Below are 22,202 nucleotides of genomic sequence, written 5' to 3'. Positions count from 1 at the left end.
AAAATCCGCTGCCGCTGAAAACGTGATACAGCACAGCAGATGGACAAATAGCAGCAAACCCCCCTCCCCCCAAACAAAAACAAACATTCACCAAAAAAATAAAAAAGAATAATGTAATTAGAAAAAAAGGTACAGGTAAACCTAGAGGTGTGCATATCCTTCCAAAGTAAATGCTGTACCCTGACCACTGACATTTTGGTTGGCTCATTTGCCCAGCTCATTTTTTTTTTCCCCAAAAGAAAACCTTTTGATCACCATAAGCAACTGGACTGAGTCAAGTTCAGTACAAGACTTCACCTAACCCTGCCTGATTTAAAAAAACAAAAAATCCTTACAGAAATCTGAGATTCAAAGATGTAGTCCCACGCCAGACAGCACTTGTTTTGGTATCACTACGACCCAGTTAAGGGTCCAGTCAGATCTCCACCTCATGCGACCTTCCCTCCACAAGGCTGACGAAAGGGAGAACACCTTCAGGTAACAAGGTCCACAGCCAGGTCAGCTTGACTTGGACATCTCCTTCATTTTACCAAGATTGATGTCATTCAAATACAATCAAAGTGTTTTTGTAATGTGCTCAGCATATTCTTTTTAATATGCATTCCAAATTCAGTAAAATGGGGGCTCCTGAACTTGGTCCAGGGGACCACTTGTGTACACACTACTTTTGTTCCAACCAAAAATTGCACCAAATCAATTGTAAAATGCTGCTAACTGTTCTTAACTAGACACTTTAAAATATCAAATGCAGGATGACATACCCTCTCAAGGCCACATTATGTCTTTCTGGCTTTGCATGCCATAAAGAATACATTTCACATATATGCACATAATGCTTTCATTGTAAGTAATGTGCTGTATGGCACTGACAGATGAAACCAGCGGAGTCGTAACTGCTGAAACAGCAGGTCACTGAAAACTAAATCAACTGTGGAAAAATGAAACGTTCAAAGACAGCAAATGGTAGCGAGCCACACCTGCACTGTGGGGAAAATTATGGAACAACTTGAACCTATGTTTGCAACGACCTCAAATGATCAAGAGATTGGCTGTAACAAAAACCAGTGTGCACAGGATACCCCAGGACAGAGTCTGAGAACCCCTGCATTAAAATACAGGCTACATGGGGCAGTCTTACAGTAACATGGCATTCACCACCATGTTGGAGCTTGCAAATCTCACCTTGGCTGAGAATAGTGTGTGCCCTTTGGGATCTTTCTCAGGACAAGGGAGAACTCATTTTGTGAGCTGAAGGCTGCTCTGTGCTTCTGCTGGAGGATGGGATGGGAACATTTCCGATCAATGTGAATATTTACCCACCATGCAATGAGCCATCCTTGTCTTCAAAATTTTAAATAAAGTTTAAAAGTGCTATAACAAGGAGTGGATACACCTCCCGTAGTGTTTTTTCTATGCCTTTTTCAGTATTGCAATGAACACTTGGAAGCTGTTCTGATCACTAAACGCCTGCTTTGATCTTTCACCTCCACAAATGCAGTCTCTGAAAAATACATCACGTGGTTGAAAAAGACCAGAAAATGTAACGCTTAATCTCCACCCAAGCCCTACCCCCTTTTAATGCACAATAAGGAACTGGAAGATTAGAGCAAAAATATAGCTGAAAATATTAAAAATAAACAAACAAACAAAAAATAAACACAAAGTGAACCTCAGTATGCTTCAATGGTGTTGAGTGAACATTTCTCTATCCATCCTAAAGTAAGCTCTGCTTTCATCACAGTTGAGAGAATTGCAACATGAATCAGCATAACAATAACAACATGAACAATATTAGTAATAATAATTGCACATTGATCTTTAACAGCGTTTGAGCTGCAATGAAAGGAAACACAGAAATGGAGAGACTAACCTAAAGGGAGAAACTGGGGGAAGGACACAGGGAGAGAGAAAGAGAGGAACTGCATTGTAATTAAGAGCCCTCGAGATACTGGTGCACAACACTCATTCCAATAAAGCTTTAAAGGGTTTGAATGCGGGGGTATGAGGCTGAGAGGGAAAGCGGAACCAGTGCTGTACCACAGATCACCTTAACTCAGTTCTTTTAGTTTTCCTCTCCCTGTTGAAAACACTCTGTCCACATCCTTGGTCTCCTACACCCCTCCTCTCTCCCTCCACATTCTCCCCTCTCATTCTTTTTCACAGCTAACCAGCCCCATTCTGCCTCTCGCATCCTCTTGTTGTCCATCATTCACAGAGGCATCTCTCCCGCAACCCTCTGTCTAGGATGTCATGTGCTGGGTAATGGCTCTCAGTGCATACAACAACTCCGCCTGCAGCCGCGCCTCCATGATCAGGAGGTTCACATGGACCTGCAGGGAGGAGAGAGATACAGAGAGAAAGACAGAGAAACAGTGAGTGCCCTGTTCTGCAAGAATATCATATAATATACAGTATATGCTACATATTGCTTGTTACTTATCAATTTAACCTGTATGTACAGTACCAGTCAAAAGTTTGGACACACCTGATTAAGATAAAAGGAAATATGCACTCAGAAACACATTTTGATCGAAAGACTTATGCTTAAATGCTTATTTGTTTATTGAAACAGATCTACTTCAGACCTCCATGCGTGCAGCTCATGCTAGATGAACAACTGCGCATACGTTCTGTGCGGATGCATGGTGGGTGGGGGAGAGAGCAGGTACGGCGTGCTCACCTTTTCATCCGGCTTGAGTGGCGCCCACGGCACGGGGCACGGTGGGCTCCTGGTGGCGTCAGGGAAGCAGGCGACAGTCTTGATGTAGAGCTTCAGCTCTCTCTTCAGTAGCTGGTTTACCTCGCCGTAATCGTAGTCGTCGTACCTGTGGACAGTGCACACACACGTGCGGGTCGTTAAGGAGGGGACAAGCAGTGGGAGCCCGTCCGCCTTCTCCGAATGCATCTCAGCCACTGCTCCTTGTTGCGAGCCCCGGGGGTTGCGGTGAAAGTTTTCCCCCGAGGCAATGCATCAGTAATCGATTGAGGATTTGAATTACTGTTATATTGGCAAAGGTGGTGGGCAGAAACTTCTGTCACGAAAAGAAACATGAAACCATAAATAATCCCCAGTTTAGAGGTTAACAAAATTAATGCACGATAAATTGGGTGGTGTTCCATGGATTGGCGCCACCATGGACCATAGGAAACACCACAGAGTTTAGCTAGCTCAAGTGCTCATTACCTGAAAAGCTAGCTACCATGCAGTTCTGATAAATGAAAGTCCTTGCGGCAATTTCAATCAAAATTTTATTCATAGATTGTAGGTATCTAGTACAGTGTACTAGCTAAAATCATCACTATGATTGCAGGTTAGTCACTAACAGCTGCTATGAGAAGCCTATTTTGAAGCATGACTCTAAGCTAGTGTTTTCACCTGTTACATGATCACAAAGGTTTTTCTCTTAAACTTATTTTTCTCACAAAACTGACTGTCACTAACCGTGGATATTAATCATTTTGCCAGTCCATCAGGTTTATAAGAAACAATCAGAACACAGTATTATGTGCTGCAGATCCCCAAACTTCCTAAAGCAGTCAAATTGCCAGCTACCTCCGCCAAGGCTGAACACGTGAAGTGCACTGAAACTCATCAAGACTGACTCGACCTCAATAAATAATAGTGGAGTGTCTCAGTAGTTCATTGATTGATGCAGTTGTTCCCTTCCATCGAGGACTTCAGCCAAACGTGTCACTGATATGAAGCCAGAAGGAAAAGGCAATCTGCTAAAGAGTCTCATGAATCCAGTCAGAAAGACACAGGAATCATCTGATTATGACCCTACAGAACTCATTATGTTGCATTTTCAGAATGGAACTATGTGAATATAGATGTAAAGTTCATGAACATGCAGTTCACAGGAAAGCTTCATATCCCATTTGTGATAAGTTTTAAAGCAGGCACATTTTCAGAAGAAGCCACTGCTAGTATAAAAGGACTATATTGATAACGTAATGCACATAAAACAATGGCTGACAATCATTTTATTTCAGACCATTCTGAAATATATTTGTCATTTATTAGCCTACCTTATTCTTTCTAATGTGTTAAAATCATCATCTTTATGATTCACAGAAGATTCATAGTGTTCGTAGTGTGTTGCAAGGCTAAGGGCGTGCAGTATGCAGAGTGTGTGTGCAGTGGGTATGAACTTTGTGGCTGGGGTTCAGATAAACATGCACATACGTAATGTAATGTAATGTAATGTAGCATATGTACACATGCAAAACGGAGCCTCCTCTCACCTTATGCCGAACATGCAGTGAATGTAGTTCCAGATGGCCCTCTTGAGGTCCGGCTCGCGGGGGGAGGGCAGGGACGCCACCTTCCGAAAGCGCTCGTCCAGCAGGTGCCCAATGTCGGAGTACAGCCGGTTCACCAGCGAGAAGCCGTGGACCTCCCACGAGTAGTCCTGCATCAAGCATTTACACGAAACGCACTTCGTTCACAGCGCAGCACATTCGGAGCAGGGTACACAAACATCCACAGCATAGCCCAGATCACAACCTCACAGCATCACACAATACATTCACACCAGCGTGCACCAAATACACAGCACAGAGTAACACTATCACACCAGTGTACACAAAATGCACAGCATAGAGTAATACGTTCACAGCAGGGAACACAACATTCACATAGGGCTGTGCGATATGACCGAAATCTCATATCCCGATATAGGTCATTTCATATCTCGATAACAATACATATCACGATATAGCACTTTTTCTGTAAATTCAATGAATAAATAGTTTATATAAAATGACTATGTGGAAAGGCCTAATTCTTATTACATTTTGAATTATATACTTGACAAATAAAAGGTACTTACATTTAATTATTTTTCTCCTTTTATTTAGAACCTTTCTGCAAATTTTCAATTTACGCCTCGTTTCCATATAGCTCTGTGTATGCATGCGAGTCAACCGGAAGTCCATTCATTCCTATGGGAACCTCCGTGATGTCAGATGTGTTTGCAAAACTCCTCCTTCCGTTTTTTTAAGGTCCAGAATTTGCCTTCGAGTGTGTTGAAAAAATTAACTTTTGCGGCGAATTTCGGGGAGACCGCATTGGAAAAACAAATTAGCTAATGGCCTATTTCCTTCAATTAAGTTGCTTGACTAGTGATCGAAGTTAAATAAAAGTGAGAGTTCATTAAACATATTTTGAAGAAAGAATTTGCATAATCAGGCAACATTATGCAGACACTGTGCTTTAACCAATAACCTTAAGAAATACAGATCATCTTTATCACTTTGATATCAAAACTTTATCTCCCTCCCATTCTACCGCTATGATTTCCCTCCATTATATTGCCGCTCATTTGACATATAAATAGAGGTTGCTTCACCGCTGCATTCATTCCATGATGACACAGACACGAGTGAGAGTTACGTTTTGATCCATCTCCTTTTCCTTGCGTTGAACACTAGAGGGAATATTGCATATATTATACTGAATTACGGACACCAAACAAAACTGGGTGAAAATGAGGTGTAACCCTTTCGTGCATACGGTCACACCAGTGTGATTTGCCATTTAGTGTGTATGCTAAAACCGGTGCAATTAAAACACTAGACTGGAGAAATTCTAGCTAATTTTAGCTTTGAGGAAACAGCGAGTTAACGTTAAAAAATACAGCAAATGCTAACTGAAAACTATGAGAAGCTTAATAACGCTAATGAAAACATAACGAATCATGTAATTTAACACGCACTACATAGCATAAAAATAAGTTACGTGCGAAAGGGTTAAGCATGTAACAAAATATAAAATATTAATGTATAAAATATAAAAAGGTAAACAGAAAACACTTTTCAACTATAGTTCTGTCACATTCACTCTCCTCCATGTTTCTTTGTGTTGCTTTCATGCAAATTTCCTGCCAGAATCCGTGCCGTGTGGAAGAACACAAAGCGTCGTTCAAATGCCAAAAAATATTACTGTAAAGTGTGTGATTTGCGACACAACGAAATAAACGATAGAGCACAATATGAAACGATAGACGTTTTTCTATCATCACACGATATACATCATGATATCGCACAGCCCTACATTCACAGCACAGTAAATTTGCAGTACGGTACACAAACTATACAGCACAGTACAGAATGCCATTCCAACCCCAGGCCTCTCCCTAAGTAACCACATCTATTGCAGTGTCTGTGTTTGAGATGGTGATTGCCTTTACCTGGACTCTAAAAACCTGGAAGTGGTCCTCTTCTCTGCGGGCAAACTCCTGATAGCCGAATTCTGGGTCTGTGATGAACCGTGAAGGGTCTGCAGCACATGCAACCTCCTCCTCTTCCTCTGTGTCTGTGATTGACACAGAAAGAATATTAGTGCAAGAACGACACAAAATGACACAGTGAGCTATGTACCTGTGTATAGCACATTGAGCTGTGCGCCTGTGGACAGCACAGTGAGCTGCGTGCCTGTGGACAGCACAGTGAGCTGCGCGCCCGTGGACAGCACAGTGAGCTGCGCGCCCGTGGACAGCACAGTGAGCTGCGCGCCCGTGGACAGCACAGTGAGCTGCGCGCCCGTGGACAGCACAGTGAGCTGCGCGCCCGTGGACAGCACAGTGAGCTGTGCACCTGTGGACAGCTTTGGGGGTTGTATGCCTATACACTGTATAGTATGCCATGTGCCTACATACTACACAGTAGACTATGTACCTGTGTGTGATTGAGTCTGGGAATTGAGCAGGTGCTCTCCCCTCCTCTCCTTCTCTTCCAGTGCTTTCTGCAGTCTTTCTCTGAGACACACAGCCTCATAGCTGGAGTCTAGGGACTACAGGGAGAGAGAGGAAGAGAGGGAGGGAAAGAAAGAGGAACACAGAGAGAGGGAGAGGGGGAGAGGGAGAGGGGGAGAGAGAGAGGCCAGGATTACAGCACAACCAATTCTCACTTCAGCAAGACACTGGGGAAACTCCCAGGCAGAGCCAGAAGAGGGCGCTGTTTATTAAGGTTACCCCGCTCCAGCCAGGACTCACCCGTCTCCGGGGCATCCTGTCCGAAGGGGTCACAGAGGGCAGGGGCGTGGCCCCGTTGCCGTTGGCAGCGTCACAGAGGCAGTACCCTGGCGGTGTGCCGTGGCGCACTCTCGGGGTCACCGGGGGGTCCCCCTCCGCCCCCGACCCAAAGACAAAGCTGCAGAGGGCGTGGCAGTGAGCCAGCAGCACCACGGCCTGCACCAGCTCCGCCAGAGACCAGCACTGCTCCCCAGTCTTCAGCAGCTCCTGCAGGGGGGGGGGTGAGGAAGAAATGAGGACTGTTTGCACCAGACAGGCACTGTTAGACCAGGGCACAGCTATTCCTGTATTCCCAGTGTTGTAGCTTTATACTGCTATATTCCATTCTGTTGCTAAGTCTGGGGAAAATGTGATTTCTAAGAGAACTTTTATCCCAGTAGGAGTCAGTCTCCCATCCTGTACAGCACCAGTCAAAAGTTTGGACACACGTGATTAAGATAGTGGGAAACATGCGTTCTAAGACGTTCAAAGATTTATGCTTCTTAGACAAATATAAATAGTTGATGCTTATGTACGAATTTCTTTCCAAAAAAATTATTTTTGCAAAATATTTTAGATTCCCCAAAGGAGCCAAAAAATATCAGATTTGTTTAACACTTTTTTAGTCACTGCATAATTCCATTTGTGTTACTTCATTGTTTTCATGTCTTTACTATTATTGCAAAATGTGGAAAATAGTCAAAACAAAGAATAAAAGGCATATCCAAACTTTTGACTGGCATTGTATATATGAGCACAGATGCTTGCATGCTGTATCTGTGGTTGTATTCTCCACAGAGGATTGCCAAGCAGAATCACACCCACACCGTGCTGCGGCAGTGCCAGCCTGTTGCGTAGCTGTTGTGTACCTTGCCACACTGTACACGACACATACACACCCCCCGCTGTCCCACACAACATCATAGCACCCTTCCCTTCCGCCCCCCCCGTTTTGCGTACCTGGATGTGGGAGCGGGCGATGAGCCAGGGCCGGTGGGCCAGCACCTTGTTGATGTGGTCGAGGAGGCGCAGCCGGGGCGGGGCGGATTCCAGGCCCTGCAGCCACAGCGGGTCGCCCCCCACACGCAGGAAGTGGGCCGAGTGCAAAGACACCAGATAGCCGCAGTGGTGCCGAGCAGCAGCCTTGGAAGGTAGGGGGGAGGAGGAGGAAGGGAACAGGGGATAGAGATTGGATGATGAGGGCAGTGAGGGCAGCAGTGTGGCACAGTGCTAAACAGCTAGGTTTGCAAAGGTGAACAGGTCTGAGTCCCAGGCAGGAATGCTATTGAGCCATTGGGCAAGGGGATTAATTGGAACTGGCTTAGTAGCTGTACAAATGGATAACATGTAAAAATTGCAAGCTCATGTACACTGCTTTGGATAAGAGCTTCTGCTAAGCAAATGTAAATACTGAGGAACTCAATTCCCTGTCACCAGCTCTGAAAACCAGGGGCCAACTGCACTAGCTGGATGGTACAAAACTGGATGCAGTTACAAATTTGGACAATTGTAGCTTGACTGTGTGATCCAATTTTTCATCCATAAATGCCTGGACCATCGGTCTCCTCTACTGAAATCAAACCTCTCAATAAGCCCTGGGTTGGGTAACATAAACGATAGATTGAGTCAGCCCCTACAAATGATATAGCTTGAAAAGACTAAATAAAAGCTTACCATAAAATCTACCGCACACACAAGATGCACCAGCAGTACTGTCCTTTAATATACCTCATTGTAAGTATAACACCAGCAATCCTTAATTTCATGCATGACCTATCAGCAAACTATCTAACTTTATTCCCAACACCTGCTCTCTGGGATTTGTGCCCAGGCGTAACGGACAGACGTGTCAGACGTTGCACAAGGCCGGGTGTATGCTCAGCTGGTGCATCTGGCCCCCTGGAGAAGTGAACAGCGTAGGGCGCTGCAGAATTTTTACACAATCAGGCTCGCCAGCTGAGGAAACGTGCGAGTGTGTGCATGTGTGAGGTTTTAATTAAAAATGGATGTGTGTGTGTATGGCTTTTTATCAAACAGTGTAACATAGTGGTCAAGGAGCAGGACTCGTAACCGAAAGGTTGCCAGTTTGATCCGCCCACTGGGGCACTGCTGTTGTACCCTTGGGCCAAGTACTTAACCCACAATTGCCTCAGTAAATATCCTGCTATATAAATGGATAACGTAAGTCACTCTGGATAAGAGTGTCTGCTAAATGCCAATAATGTAATGTAATCCGTGTGTATGTGTGTGGTGGGGGGATTATTAAACCATGTCTGTGTGTGCTCATGGGTTTTTACTAAACTCTGTGTGTGTGTGTGTGCGCGCGCGTGTGTGCGTGCACGCAGTGAGCGTGAGAAGAGTCCTCACCATGATGGCGATGTAGTGGCGGTACTGCAGGGGCAGAGGTCCATCCATGTGCAGGATGTAGTGCTGTGCGCGCAGGAAGCTCTCCAAGTACTGGGGGTGAAGGGTCATCTGCTGCGACACAGCGTCCAGGAGCCCCCTGCTGGCCGGAGCCTTCACGCACAGCGGTGGCACAGCACGCTCCTTCTCCAAGCCCACCTTCACCATCTTGGAGACGGAATGACGTCGGACAAGGGCAACGGAGGAGGAGGAGGGAGAAAAGGTAAGCGAGATTAGTTAAAGGTCAAAGTTCACTCACAGCATACAACTCCAGCGACAAATTGTAATTTGTCATCTGTTGTCAACACAAATCTATTAAGAAAGCATAGCTTCTTGCTCCGAATTCAGGTAGAGGCCAGACATCTACACCATTAACAAGATTAAATGAAAACATTAATTCCTCTGAACTTAGTGGTCCTGGCTTGCTCCTTGAGTCTGCACGTCTACATAGAACATAACGTCCCCAAGTCAGCTACAGTGACACTTGAAGATGCATTCCTTGAATAGTTCACCGCAAAAGCAAACAAACAAGGTCTGGACTGGACCTGGAGGCAGGCACACAGACTGAGTGCTCCAAACTATGCACTGCGCGTTCCCTTATCGACTCCAGTGTATCCCAATGACCTGGTTCAACAGGAAAACCTTTGGCTGTGTAGCACAAGTTGTTCCGTCTTAGAGTGCCAAGTGTTCCCAAGACTCCAATAATTCAAAAGGCAAGGACCTAGCACCATGAGCTGTTTTTAGGTATTATTCCAGTCAGGAGCAGGAAAAGATGCCACAAGTTCATCAAGTTACAGAACATCATTAAAGCAAGATTTATGTTGTTTTTCCACCCCTAACCTTCCATTTTGAACATGGTTTCCTTCAAACCCTTCCAAACATGATGAATCCATCGTAGACTATTCAATTTATTCACACAAATATTGTCCCTTGAATGAAAAAAAAAATTGTTCACAAAGCACAGAGCACAAAAGAGGAGAGGAGAGAAGAAGGGGAAGGCAGAGTCCGGACGGGTGGGGGGGCTTGTGAATGACCCCCAGTGGTATGCCAGGGGTGGCATGTGCAGCGGCTGCTGCTGTTCCTTTGAGTAAAGCCCTGCTGTGACCAGAGGCCAGGGGTGCAGGAAGGATGAGGACAGCTAACATTCTGGGGGGTGGCAGGGGGGTGTTATTGCGCAAAAACTCAGTCACATGTTAAGCACCCCTGCAACCTACTGACACCCGGCACGTCAAGATCCCCCTCTCTCTGTCTTTCTATGGAAAGGAATGACGTGCTGACAAGTGTTGAGGTACAGTTTCTCATTCTGCCCAGTAGAGGGCCCCCCATCACAGTCCCACCAGGGCCAGGGGTGAGAACTATAAATAGCTTTGGGAGACAGCTGGGAGAACAGTTGCACTGATAAAAGAGATAAACACCATCCCTGTGTGAGGGATACACAGCCAGAAATGGCCCTCCCAGCATCACACCACTATGGATGAGTAAACATCTCACGCATACCTCCTGAGTTTACAGCAGCGCTGGCCAAATCTGCCTCTCCATCAACATGTGGCCTTAATCTCTTAATTGATGCCCTAATGGATACTGAAACATACTGAATGAAACCCATATGACCAGATGTATAAGTGAAGCCTGTTATTATCAGAACCAATATTACTGTCATACTTTCCTTTCAAAACTGCTTGTCAGTCACCACTGGCATCAAAGCTAAATGACCTACGTTGACTTCTTCAAAGTAGACAGATATAATATACTTTTTTTGCACTGAAAGTGTTTAATTGATTTTGAAAACAATACCAAATGTAGCAACAGAAACACTGAGCAGCCAATCAAAATTTGTGAGATGCTGCTCTGTGGCAGCACTCCTGGGATATCAGGTAAACTAACACTGGCTACTGAACTTAGTCATAACTGCACCCACAATTTGTAGTCTGAGGGTCGTCAAGACATCTCTGGTAGGATCAGCTCTCTAAACTACCACGAGCTAGTGATATGCTATGGCTGAGTAGTTGAGTATTCAGAGCTGGCATAGAAAATTGATGCTCAGATACTCAAGAAAACAATTTTTTCACATTTCACAACTCAGAGGGCTTTCTCCATTCTACTACATTAGCGTCTGTTGAATGCACATTTGCTTGCCTTTCACTAAGAAATTCACTATTTCAATAATAAATTACTGCAACTCTGTCACAGTAGTACAGTATTAAACAACACATATACAGGAAATGCAATTTAATTTATTTTCTTCTTAACTGTAAAATGTCTGAATAAGCATGGTTAAAATATTTCTTTTTGTTCTCTCACGTGGTGGACCCATTGGATAATATTGAAACCCTGTTAAAATCACACCCCACTTGATATGAACTATTAGTCCTGTATGACAGAGTGCGTATTAGGCAGATTGCACTATACTTGTAACTTGGATGTCAAGGCCTCCTTCAGGGAAAACTTTTGCCCACACACATTCTAACACACACACACACACATTCCCCTGCAGCAAATCAATGGTTAAGTAGTTTAAAGCATAATTTGCATAATGCATAACTGCATATAATTGCATAATTGAATGCATAATTTCTTTTTTTTATTGATGGTTTGATTCTTTTGCTGTCAAAAAGGTATACTTCATTTAGGATAAATCTGGGATCTGTGTGGGTTTGTGGAAGTAAGCATGGTTGACACAGCACACAATTTAGTTACCACGTTTTAAACAGCAAAAATGACACTAAATTCACTGTATGACAGGCTGTGCTCTTTAACAGTTAAATGATAATCGTTCACAAAGCTGGACTAACAAGCTACAACACTAATGTAACTACTCACGTACAAACTACCTCCTTTTACATGATAATTATAATGAGCTCCATGGCAGAGAAAGCTAGCCAAAGATGAGAGGAAGAAACTAGCTAGCAAGCCACCACTCTCCAAACGGTAGTAACGACACTTTTGTCATTCCTCCACACCAGAAACAGATAGCTCATGTGATTCTTGTGGCTCTGGTTGTTCTCTAAGAGGGGTGTATTTACAGAAGCAGATAAACCAGTGACATTTGTATCATCACTGATACACACACATGAGCTACTTACACCTGTACTGCTGTCAGCAGGTCAGTGTATCAGTTAACATTATTGGTTCTACGCAGAGACCACCATCTCTAGCTTTCACAGGTGCACAATGAACATAACCAGGCTACTCAGCACTTTTTGTGGTCTGTGTTCAACTGCTCAGCCCTACAATGGCTTTGGCCAGCACGCCACCTCTTGCCTGCTTAAAGACCGAGACAATACGATCCAGCAGCATTTTGCTACATACACTGTGCAGAGAGAATATTTTAACAGAACACAGGATGAACAACGATCCTACTCACGCCGGTATAAGGCATGTTAAGACTGAATCTAATCCTAGGGTATAGATCACAATGGACCCCATCTGCCAGCTTTTACCACATCAGCCAAAAAGCAGATGTGGTACAATTGAATGCAACACATGACATTAGCAGTTACTCCCACATTCCACAGCACACTCCAGTGGCTACTAAGGAAACGCTCTTTTGCCTTTTGCCAATTCACCTTTGATTAAGATGAAATCACATCCCAGGCTTCACTGTTCAAGAACTGTCATAACCTCCAGTAAACCATACTCGATGGCCAATGATTAATAAAAATACATACTCAACACCTCTGCTGTCAAAAGAGAAAATGATCACATCACTAGTCATACAATAAGTCACTGGGGGCATTTCTGGTGAATGTCCCCTCTTGGACAGACTAAATACTAAAAGTAAACACACATCATGTGGGTCATAGTTCTGTCACGATACCAGCTTTATTAAACTGACTGCTCCTTTGTTTAATTCATATTTAACCTGTGCTACTAATAATGGCTACTGCAGACCGAGAGGAAGGACTACAATCAAAACCCCACTTAAGCAACAATGGAGACACTGGGTAAAAGGATGTGGACCAATGAGCTCAAAGCATTTATCTTTCAGAGTTACAGATTTAAAAACTGTATCATGTGGTAACTACATCAGTGGATATTTTTGTTTGATCGTACTATTTATGGTGCCATGAGGTCAATTAGTTTCCCCCATCAACCAGCAAGGGCTTCATGAGTAGAGAACTCTTTTACTTATTTAAAATGTCCTTGAGGAGTTACATTTAGCTTTAAGATACTTTGTTCAGTTAGTCAAGGAAACTGCATACTACTGGCTGATCTAGTGGTAATCAAACAATCTGGTCTTCAGAATTTCGGCATCTGTCCAGAATAACCCACAGCAGTCTACAGCTAGTGGTGAGTTTGTGGTATCCACTGGGCCTAGCCAAATACCTGCTTACAGTCTTCCCAGCAAGCAGGTATTGTGTGAGATGGTATGTTCAGTTCAATTCAAGTCCAGTTCAAAGTTTATTGTCATATGCACAGTAAAGAAACAAGTTCCGTGTACAATGAAATTCTTCCTTTATGCATTTATGCAATAAATAAATAAATTCCTGAGTGCATTTCCTGTGTGTAAAGCAAAGCTTGCTGCTCTTCTGCAAGATGTGCATACTGTGCACTCTCACATCTGCATAACACAAACCAACATTTCCAAAAAAAAAAAAAAAAAAAAAAAAAAAAAAATTTTACAGTGGCTGTAATCTTGATTTGCATCATCTTCACAACCAGCAAAGAGAAGGTTATGTAGCCAGGACATCTGAAAACAGCCATTTTGCTGCTATACAATGTTTTCCAAGCAGAGGACACTCCTGACAAGAGATGACATCAATGCAATGCCTCTCTAAACACACAGCTCTTGTGAACCTTCTCCGATTAAAAAGTGATAATTCTGACAAGCATTGCTGACAAGATCTAACACAATGTTTCCCCACCCTGGTGCTCAGGGTATGCTAGGCATTTTGGATTTTGTTCCAGTCAAGCTCCTCATTAGCACCACCACTTACAAACTATCTTCTGTTAGCGCTTTACTACAAATGTTATTTGCTTGAAGTGTTTTTTGTTCTGACAAAATTGTGGACTTTTTTTTTTAATCAGACGTTAACCTTGATGAGGAGTAATTCTTTGTTCAATCGGCCAAGATGGATTAATTGAACAATGACTGAAAAATTCAGATAGGTGTTCCAAATTTTCCAAAAGGAGACAGTAACACAAATATAACGAATAGACAACTTAAATTTGTCTTGAAAGCTGACATGAAAGAACTAAACTAAAAACAGCCCTCAGAAAAAATAGGCCCCGACAGCATATTTCTGTTTAAAATAATTGGTAGTAGATTAAGCGTAGGCATCTACAATTAAGATCACTATTCAATTAACAAACCTAAGCAGGATTTGGTACCTTTCACACACTTCCAGTCACTTCCAGTTCCAGTTGGACTTTGAATTCTACAATGTGTCTGTTACATATTTGTATGTAACCCCATATGTTAATATCATTGTAGTTATCTGAATTAAAACCAATCAGATTGCTTGGTGAGTGGTGACTACAAGATGCAGGATGGTTTGACATATGCCCACCTGAAACTCATCAGTGCTAGGAGCACCATACTGTATTGCTAAACTGGTTCTCTACTAAAGCAGTAGGTGCCACAGATTACAAAAATTTGGAACTGTGCCAAAAGTAGCGCTTCAGTGTTGACTTGGAGCATGACTCAAAGAATTAACTGTGGGTTATGAATTGTTATGACAACCTAAAAAATTAAAACAGGAACTAAACGCAAAAAGTTGATACAAAAATAAGGAATCAGTGAAAGGAATTGTCACTTCTCTCACAATGGGGGCCGCAATGTTGAGAGCTGACAAGTGCAGTTTTTCTTAACACTTACATGTCATTTCTTGAGAACTCTACAGGATATGTGAAAGCACATACATAACACCCAAGGCCCACGCCAGCGTACTGTAATGTGTGTTCCTCTTAGGATGATGGCCGGCCTGTGAGAAAACTGTTCTATCTGCTCACACTGCTATGCTCTAACCACAGACCACAGGAACACACATACTGTATCAGCTGGCTGGTTGAAGAAAACAAAAGCAAAAAGAGGGGAAGGGGCACAATGGGTCACCAGCCCGCATCACACGGGTCCAGAGATTCTACTCTGCTGACGCGAGGCTTGGGGTCCGACACTGCAACATCCTTCCATGACTGAAACCTGGTCGTGTACAGCTGAGTTGGGTTCAATTCCATCTCAATTCTACCAATTCTGCCATTTCAGGGAACGAACTGAATTTCAATTCATGAAGTGGAAATTGCTTCCTGTGAATATTTTTCAACAAATGAACTGAATTTCAGTTTGTGTCGTGAATTGGCCAAATAGAAATGCAGTTTAATCTGGAACACGGTATGTAACGGACAGTGTGAATGCACATGCCCGCTGCGTGCACACACCTCACAGAAGACTTCCAGCGTCCACCTTCATCATCTCCATCTCTCTGCCCCCAACACGTCCCCCACCACAAAGTATTTCTGATCTTCAAGGGAAAGCTTTCAAGGATTGACATCTCGTTATATTTTACAGAATCAAGTGGCAGGGCACACTGGTCCTATTATCCCTCCGACCACTTCAGTTCCGATTGCGAAAGTGGTTAATATCTTCAATCAAAAGAGCCTGTGACACCGGGTTCACACATGCAGAACACATGGGGATGGAGGAGGGGATGGACAGTGCTGAGAGAAGCAGCAACGGAGCACAGGGAAGAAAGAGAGAGAGAGAGAGAGAGAGAGAGAGAGAGAGAGAGAGAGAGAGAGAGAGAGAGAGAGAGAGAGAGAGAGAGAGAGAGAGAGAGAGAGTGGTGCCAAACAAGGAGGAGGGAAGAGAATAAGGAAGGTTATGGAGAGGAAGAGAGAGTGATTACTAAAAGAGGGAAGGGGAAATCTGCAGGGGGGAGGGGAGGAGAGTGACAGAGAGGAAGAGGGGTATAGGGGGTATTTAATCAGCTTTCGTTGAGAGTGAGAGAGGGGGGCTCCTGTTACCTCCCCCTTTGCACAGAGACACCCCTGACACTTTGCTGCGAATATCCAGAGCACCAACCTAGCTTCAGTAATGCCACCTGGACTTGTGGAGCACAGTGCATATTGGCAACATCAGCTCGCTGCTCGAGGAGCAGCGACACTTAAGAGCCAATCTCACAAAGACAAAGGAAAAAAAAAAAAAAAAAAAAATCAGTCATCCAACACAACGCAAGGAATTATCATGTGTATCTCTTTCCAAATTTTTAACCATCATCGGAATTCACAGGTCTTCTAATACTAATACTGATTGGCATGTACACACATGCACCCACGCACACAGACAGGCATATACCCACCAGCTCAGTCCACAATCTTAGTAACTACTGCAGGTACACCAGAAGCTCTTTCAACCCTAAAAGCACACCACTCAGAGGTAAAGTACACCAGCCATGTCCATTTGAAGGACAGAAATGGGATTTCCACTAGACAATCTCTCTTGGCTGACTTGACATGAAACCAGTAACTATTTGTATTTGCAACAGATGCATGCCTTGGCCACCATCCCATGCCCAACCCACCTTTGGGTCAGACATTTCACTTCCTCTCATTTCCTCTTCCCTGCATTTGAGAACAAGTGGTGGGATATCATTTAACAATGTCAGCTGTATACTTTTTCCCTTTCCGACGAGGGAGCTGAGCATCTGCATTAGATGTTTGTCACAGGAAGTACTGCTGCACACAAAGAAGGTACAAGGACACAGTCATTTCCCTGATTTGTGGTTAATGAATGTTCAATACCCAATGCTTAAAAAGAGACACCCAATGAAATGAGTTCCCAAAAAAAGCAAAAAAAAGCAGAGCATTAGTCAGCAGAGCAGCTACTGTCAGAACATGGGGCCTGAGAAATGTGTAGCTCTAGTGCAGTGACTGCCTGATCATGACATAACTGTGATAAAATGATCACAAAGAGCACAGTCAATATAGTGTCTTGATGAATCATGATGAATCTGGTAATTGAGTAAATGGTCATCAGAAACCAAAAAAACAACAACAACTGTAGAAACTGCTGAAAATTCCTAAAATGCTGCTACGAATTGTAAAAATCTCCTTTCCTGTGTGTTGTTAACCATTACCTACATGTCAGCCTGATTTCATCAATATAAATTCCCTCAAAACCACCTCCCTTTCAGTTTGTTTTCTGGTGCAGAGTCCAGGAAAATTTCTGCACAGTTCTACTTAGTCAAAGAGAAAAAAAAAATTTCCAACAAGTCCTCCCTATCTTTCTACACCCCCCCCCCCCAGGTTGTTCCCTTCTTCCCCCTGACTGCAAGGGGGGGGGGGGGGTGGATTCAGTGAAGAGTGCCCTATCAGATGTCTATGTCAGCTGATAAGAATGTGTTTGTGACATGTTATTTCTGTACTTTTCTTTGCCTTCAGAGCGGGGGACGAGAGGATCTGTGTGCTGTGGAACCATGCTACTTGATTGTTTGTGCCAGAGCGTTGAGCGCTCTTTGTCTGTGGGGAAAAAATGTCACAGCACCCACACAGCTAGGACACACAAATCACACACATACGCAAATGATACACACAGCCCCCACACACAAACAGACCAAACAAGGTTTCCCTCAGTCCGAGACCATCAGAATGAAGAACACCTCCATACCCACCACTGCAATCATACATCTTACTTCAGGCAAGACTGGCAGATAGCAGAAATGGAAAAAAGGAAGAGTTTTTTTTTTTGCTCATTTTGTCAGTTCAAACTTGCTTTGACGCATGTTAAAAATGCAAAAACACACCAGTGTTTTTCTATTCGATGACTGCTGTAGGCCTGCTGTTCATCTTGTACCCAGACCGTTCTGCGAGACCATAATGGATGAAAGAATGAAAGCGAACATGAGAGACTCCTCAGCTGAAAAACATCCCTCAGCTTCTCTCTGTCACAGCTGCTCAGGGTTGCAGAATGCAACCTCAGAGCAATACAAGAATGTGTGAATGAGGACATGTTGTAGGACAGTGGTGAAAGTCAGCATGCATGAATAAAGGAGAAACCACCAAGGACAGACTACAACTAATGCAACATGACAGAAAACATAAGGTGAAGTACAACAGGGAAACGAATATACAATTACGTTCCTCTATTGTTCTCCTGTACGTTGAAATGACAGTAAACAAGCTTCCCTGCCGGCAGCGCCCCCAGCTGACTACATGTGGAAACGCACCCGGACAGGAGAAAAACAACTTTGATTGGCAGTATACCCAGCATCACCACACACAAAGACAACTCTAATCTTTACAGCAAGACGAAAACGTCAAAGACGACACGAAACATTAAATGTAGTGACTGTGCCTTGAAACTCCCTTCATGTGATGAAATGTCATATTGGGATCAGGACGTGATCATATTCTAATGTACTGTCCCCCTGTCTGAAACAACCTCATCGTTTTCTTGTACATACACGCCCCCTCCTGATTTCTAAACAACCTAAAAATTTGAGAATGTAAACTAACTGTATTACCTAAATAACTGCAAAATCCAACCTTGTCATACCGCAACGTCTGCCACGCGCAGATCCCCAAAAAGGTGATGTCATTTTTGCCTTTCATGCTATGGGTAAAGCTGAGGTAGCACAGTAACAACAACGTGGGAGAAAGTTAAAAGGCTACATATCAACACTGACCAATGTCACTTGCAGCAAACCTGCAAAATGTTAATCTGACAATGGGCATTGGAATGTGCTTCGCGCTTGTATGTACTATATTGGAGTTCAAGCCTATGGTTCTTTGTGCAGTAACCTATAGGCCTATCTATTTTCTCTGAAACATGGGCCATGAGTAAATAATTCCACTTATGCATGCCAACACAGCATTTAGTGTTTATCGTCTGAAATATATACACTATATATTTTTTCTGTGCATAAAATGTTTTCCCAAGCATCCTTTCGACCGTCGGTTTTGGTCGCAATTCTTTACAATTACAGCACATTTAGCAATTTGTTAGTTGTGAGACTCTTTACAGCTGCATCTCAAGAGAATAGTGTACACTAGTCTTGAAACAGTTTTTCATATGAAAAGTCGTTTTGTACATTATTGCAATGGTAATGAATATTTCAGAAGCATACAGCATTACGCACGAGCATACAGTACACAATACTTACTGACAAGCATTACACAGACACTATCTGATGATTGCTGCAAAATCATTTCTGGGCTTTTCCAACTTTGATGCCACTGTCATTTTGGTCAATTTTCGAACTAGGTTCTGTGCAAAACATCAGCTTGTTGAAACCAAGAGTGTATAGCCAGATGAAGGCAAGTGGTAGTTATCAACGGAACCGATGCAAAAAGTAACATTTCATTTAGAATGTTTCCTTATAGTTAACGAGCTAGTTGCTACACATATTAGACATCCATGGTGTGTCTGTACTTCCACTTATAACTGAGACTCTACTGAATGATTCAACCATTCGATCCCCTCCCCCCTTACTGCTACAAAAGAATAGCTAGCCAAATAATAGAGCTACTGGCCAGTAGGCATAGAGAAATACGCTTAGCCATTTTCTCTCTGTCCGCACTGTCATTCTCGAATGATTCAGGTACTGTTTTCTGGAAAACCTATTAATTTGGTGTATCCTCAATAAAAAGCTTCAAATAAAACACATATGTTATCCATCAAGCGTTTTCTCGGGTCCAGTGAATGAATGGACGGGACACGGACTGCCAACTTCTGTTCCACTTTGCTAGCTTGTTAGCCAGAGAGCAATACTCACCAGCTACAAACATCAGGGTGCCGTAACAGATGTTACAGCAGCTTTACCATTTGTAATAATTCCATTGATATTTTACATTAGCCAGAGAGCTAACAAGGCATAATAAATCTAATCGTAAAAGAGCTGATATTTGCTATTTGTATTCGGTAGCTAACTAGTTCTGCACCTGGTTCTGGACGCGCTGGCACTGGGTTCCGAAGGGGTAATCCATTTTCTTCGTGCAGATGATCATTTTCCTCCTGGTAAGCGCATGGACACGGCTTCCATAGATTATCAATAACTAGCTAACAAAGACCGTGCAGACCTGCTGCGCAATCCACCTGGCTAACGTTCGGCTGGCCAGCTACAAGTCTGGGCATCAACGAAGTGCAGCGAGTGGGCGAAATAAACCAACTATTTGACTGACAGCTTGAGGTAGAATGCGTCCAATCAGAGCACAGCAGAGGCAGAACTCCTGAGCAAAAACCTGTAGCCAATCAGCTCTCCGTGATGGAATCTTAGGCCCATACTTGTGTCTAAGCCAATCAGCAGTGGCTTCTGGTGGAAAACTACCTGTCAATTAGTTGGTTTTGCCACGCCCCTACAATGCGGTGGCGTGTTTAACAAGCGCAGGCGCTGTTAGAGCATTGAGCACAAGAATAGAATAGAGCTCTGTCAACTTAGTATGTCACACATAGAATTCTGTGGATTAATATACACTCTCGTTGCCTTAGATCTATTCTCTTAATACATTTTCTATCGATACTATATTATTGGTACTATTACCATTTCTCTTAATATTACTTTATTACTTTATATACTTTATATATATATTACTTTATACTTTATTAGTTTTATGTGAAGTTCTTTTTCAGCACAGGGTCAGTTAGGTGTTGAGGCTAATAGAAGCTCTACATCAATCCACCAAATGATGCTTTCAGTCACACCAGTGTGCAGTGGTTAACATTTTCATGTATTTGGTCATGTACTAATGTGGGGGAAGTCCAAATAGCGCAGTTGTACGTTAATTTTACTTTGCAAACATAAATGAAACCTATGAACAACTAGCAATAGGCATGCAAAATGACACAAAAAAGGAATATGGACAAATGCAGTAGGTTTTCAGCCTCATGAGAGTCTGCTCAACACACACATGTACAAAGGCTGTCACAGGACAAATGGGAAAAAGGTGGTGGGTTGGACGGCCAACATGAACATTTCACTTTGCACTTAATTATTACTGGAAGGCTACTATCATCACCTTTTATGTTGATATCAGAAGTGAGGAGGCCAACAGGGAATGCCAGTGCTGACAGATGAAGATGACAACCTGCTGGCGGTGAGTTTATTACAGAACATCAGAAAAGGGGACATTTACTGGACAAGGGGTTTAATAACAACAACAACCACTTTTAACATATCTTTGGTATTTACTTAATCAAGTGACATTTATACGTTATCAAGGTTTAAGTTCATCTATGGTCCTGAAAGTCAAGATTTCAAGTTCTAGTCCCAGAAGATGGTTAAGAAAAAAGATGGGCATGTTACCACGTTGCTAGTCTCATTACCCAGCCTGCTACAGAGTGCTCTTGTGTGCAGCAGTCCTTGAAAATTAGACAACACTTTATCTTAAACAGACCATTGCAGGCAGGCAACTACACAGATGGGCAAGCAAAGATTCACATGAAAAGTGAAGTAAAAGATGAAAAATTGTAATGAGAGATACACAGTGGCAGTTGGCAAAAGACAGAACAAAAGTACTGTGCCAAATGGATCAATAAATACAGACATGAAGACAGCCAGATGGACTAAGTGAATACCAACAGAACACAGTGGCAGTCGGATAGATAAATTCAGGACCCTTGTGGCAGTGCTTCTCCAAGAGGCCTCAATGACAGCTGTGTCTCCGGTGGGAGGAGTGGGATTTTCCCTTGCAAAGCAGCTGTCTTTCACACTGCAGTATTTGCATAGAACTTGCCTCCCCATTACAGCACTGTGTTTTGACCTACATTATTGGCTGTCCTCCATAAACACAGCAAGCAACTGTTATAGCAAAAGGTGTATCTGATACTAACGATGGCCACGATAAAATAAA

The 22,202-nt window shown here is 43.1% G+C and overlaps 1 protein-coding gene across 1 annotated transcript; it reads right to left on the bottom strand.

Annotated features, from left to right (window-relative positions):
* Positions 1-624: 624 nt before the first annotated feature.
* Positions 625-20,479, bottom strand: LOC118774890 (sestrin-3-like). Its single transcript, XM_036524476.1, has 9 exons — positions 20,295-20,479; positions 9,381-9,584; positions 7,974-8,156; positions 6,996-7,241; positions 6,679-6,793; positions 6,192-6,316; positions 4,246-4,412; positions 2,681-2,825; positions 625-2,330 (listed from the first exon to the last, which is right to left on the bottom strand). Exons 1-9 carry the CDS (start codon positions 20,358-20,360, stop codon positions 2,241-2,243), a joined length of 1,341 nt encoding a protein of 446 aa, XP_036380369.1. The 5' UTR covers positions 20,361-20,479; the 3' UTR covers positions 625-2,240.
* Between the last annotated feature and the right edge of the window lie 1,723 nt (positions 20,480-22,202).

The sequence above is a fragment of the Megalops cyprinoides genome, chromosome 3 (assembly GCF_013368585.1).
Source record: "Megalops cyprinoides isolate fMegCyp1 chromosome 3, fMegCyp1.pri, whole genome shotgun sequence".
NCBI lineage: Eukaryota > Metazoa > Chordata > Actinopteri > Elopiformes > Megalopidae > Megalops > Megalops cyprinoides.
This window is presented reverse-complemented; position numbering and strand designations above follow the sequence as displayed.

Excerpts from the sequence above, each read along its gene's own strand:
- LOC118774890 (XM_036524476.1), bottom strand. The coding sequence starts at position 20,360 with ATGATCATCTGCACGAAGAAAATGGATTACCCCTTCGGAACCCAGTGC. Across the intron at positions 8,157-9,380 it reads GCCACTACATCGCCATCATG|GCTGCTGCTCGGCACCACTG; the intron begins GTGAGGACTCTT and ends CTACCTTCCAAG. Across the intron at positions 7,242-7,973 it reads TCGCCCGCTCCCACATCCAG|GAGCTGCTGAAGACTGGGGA; the intron begins GTACGCAAAACG and ends CCCCCCCTGCAG.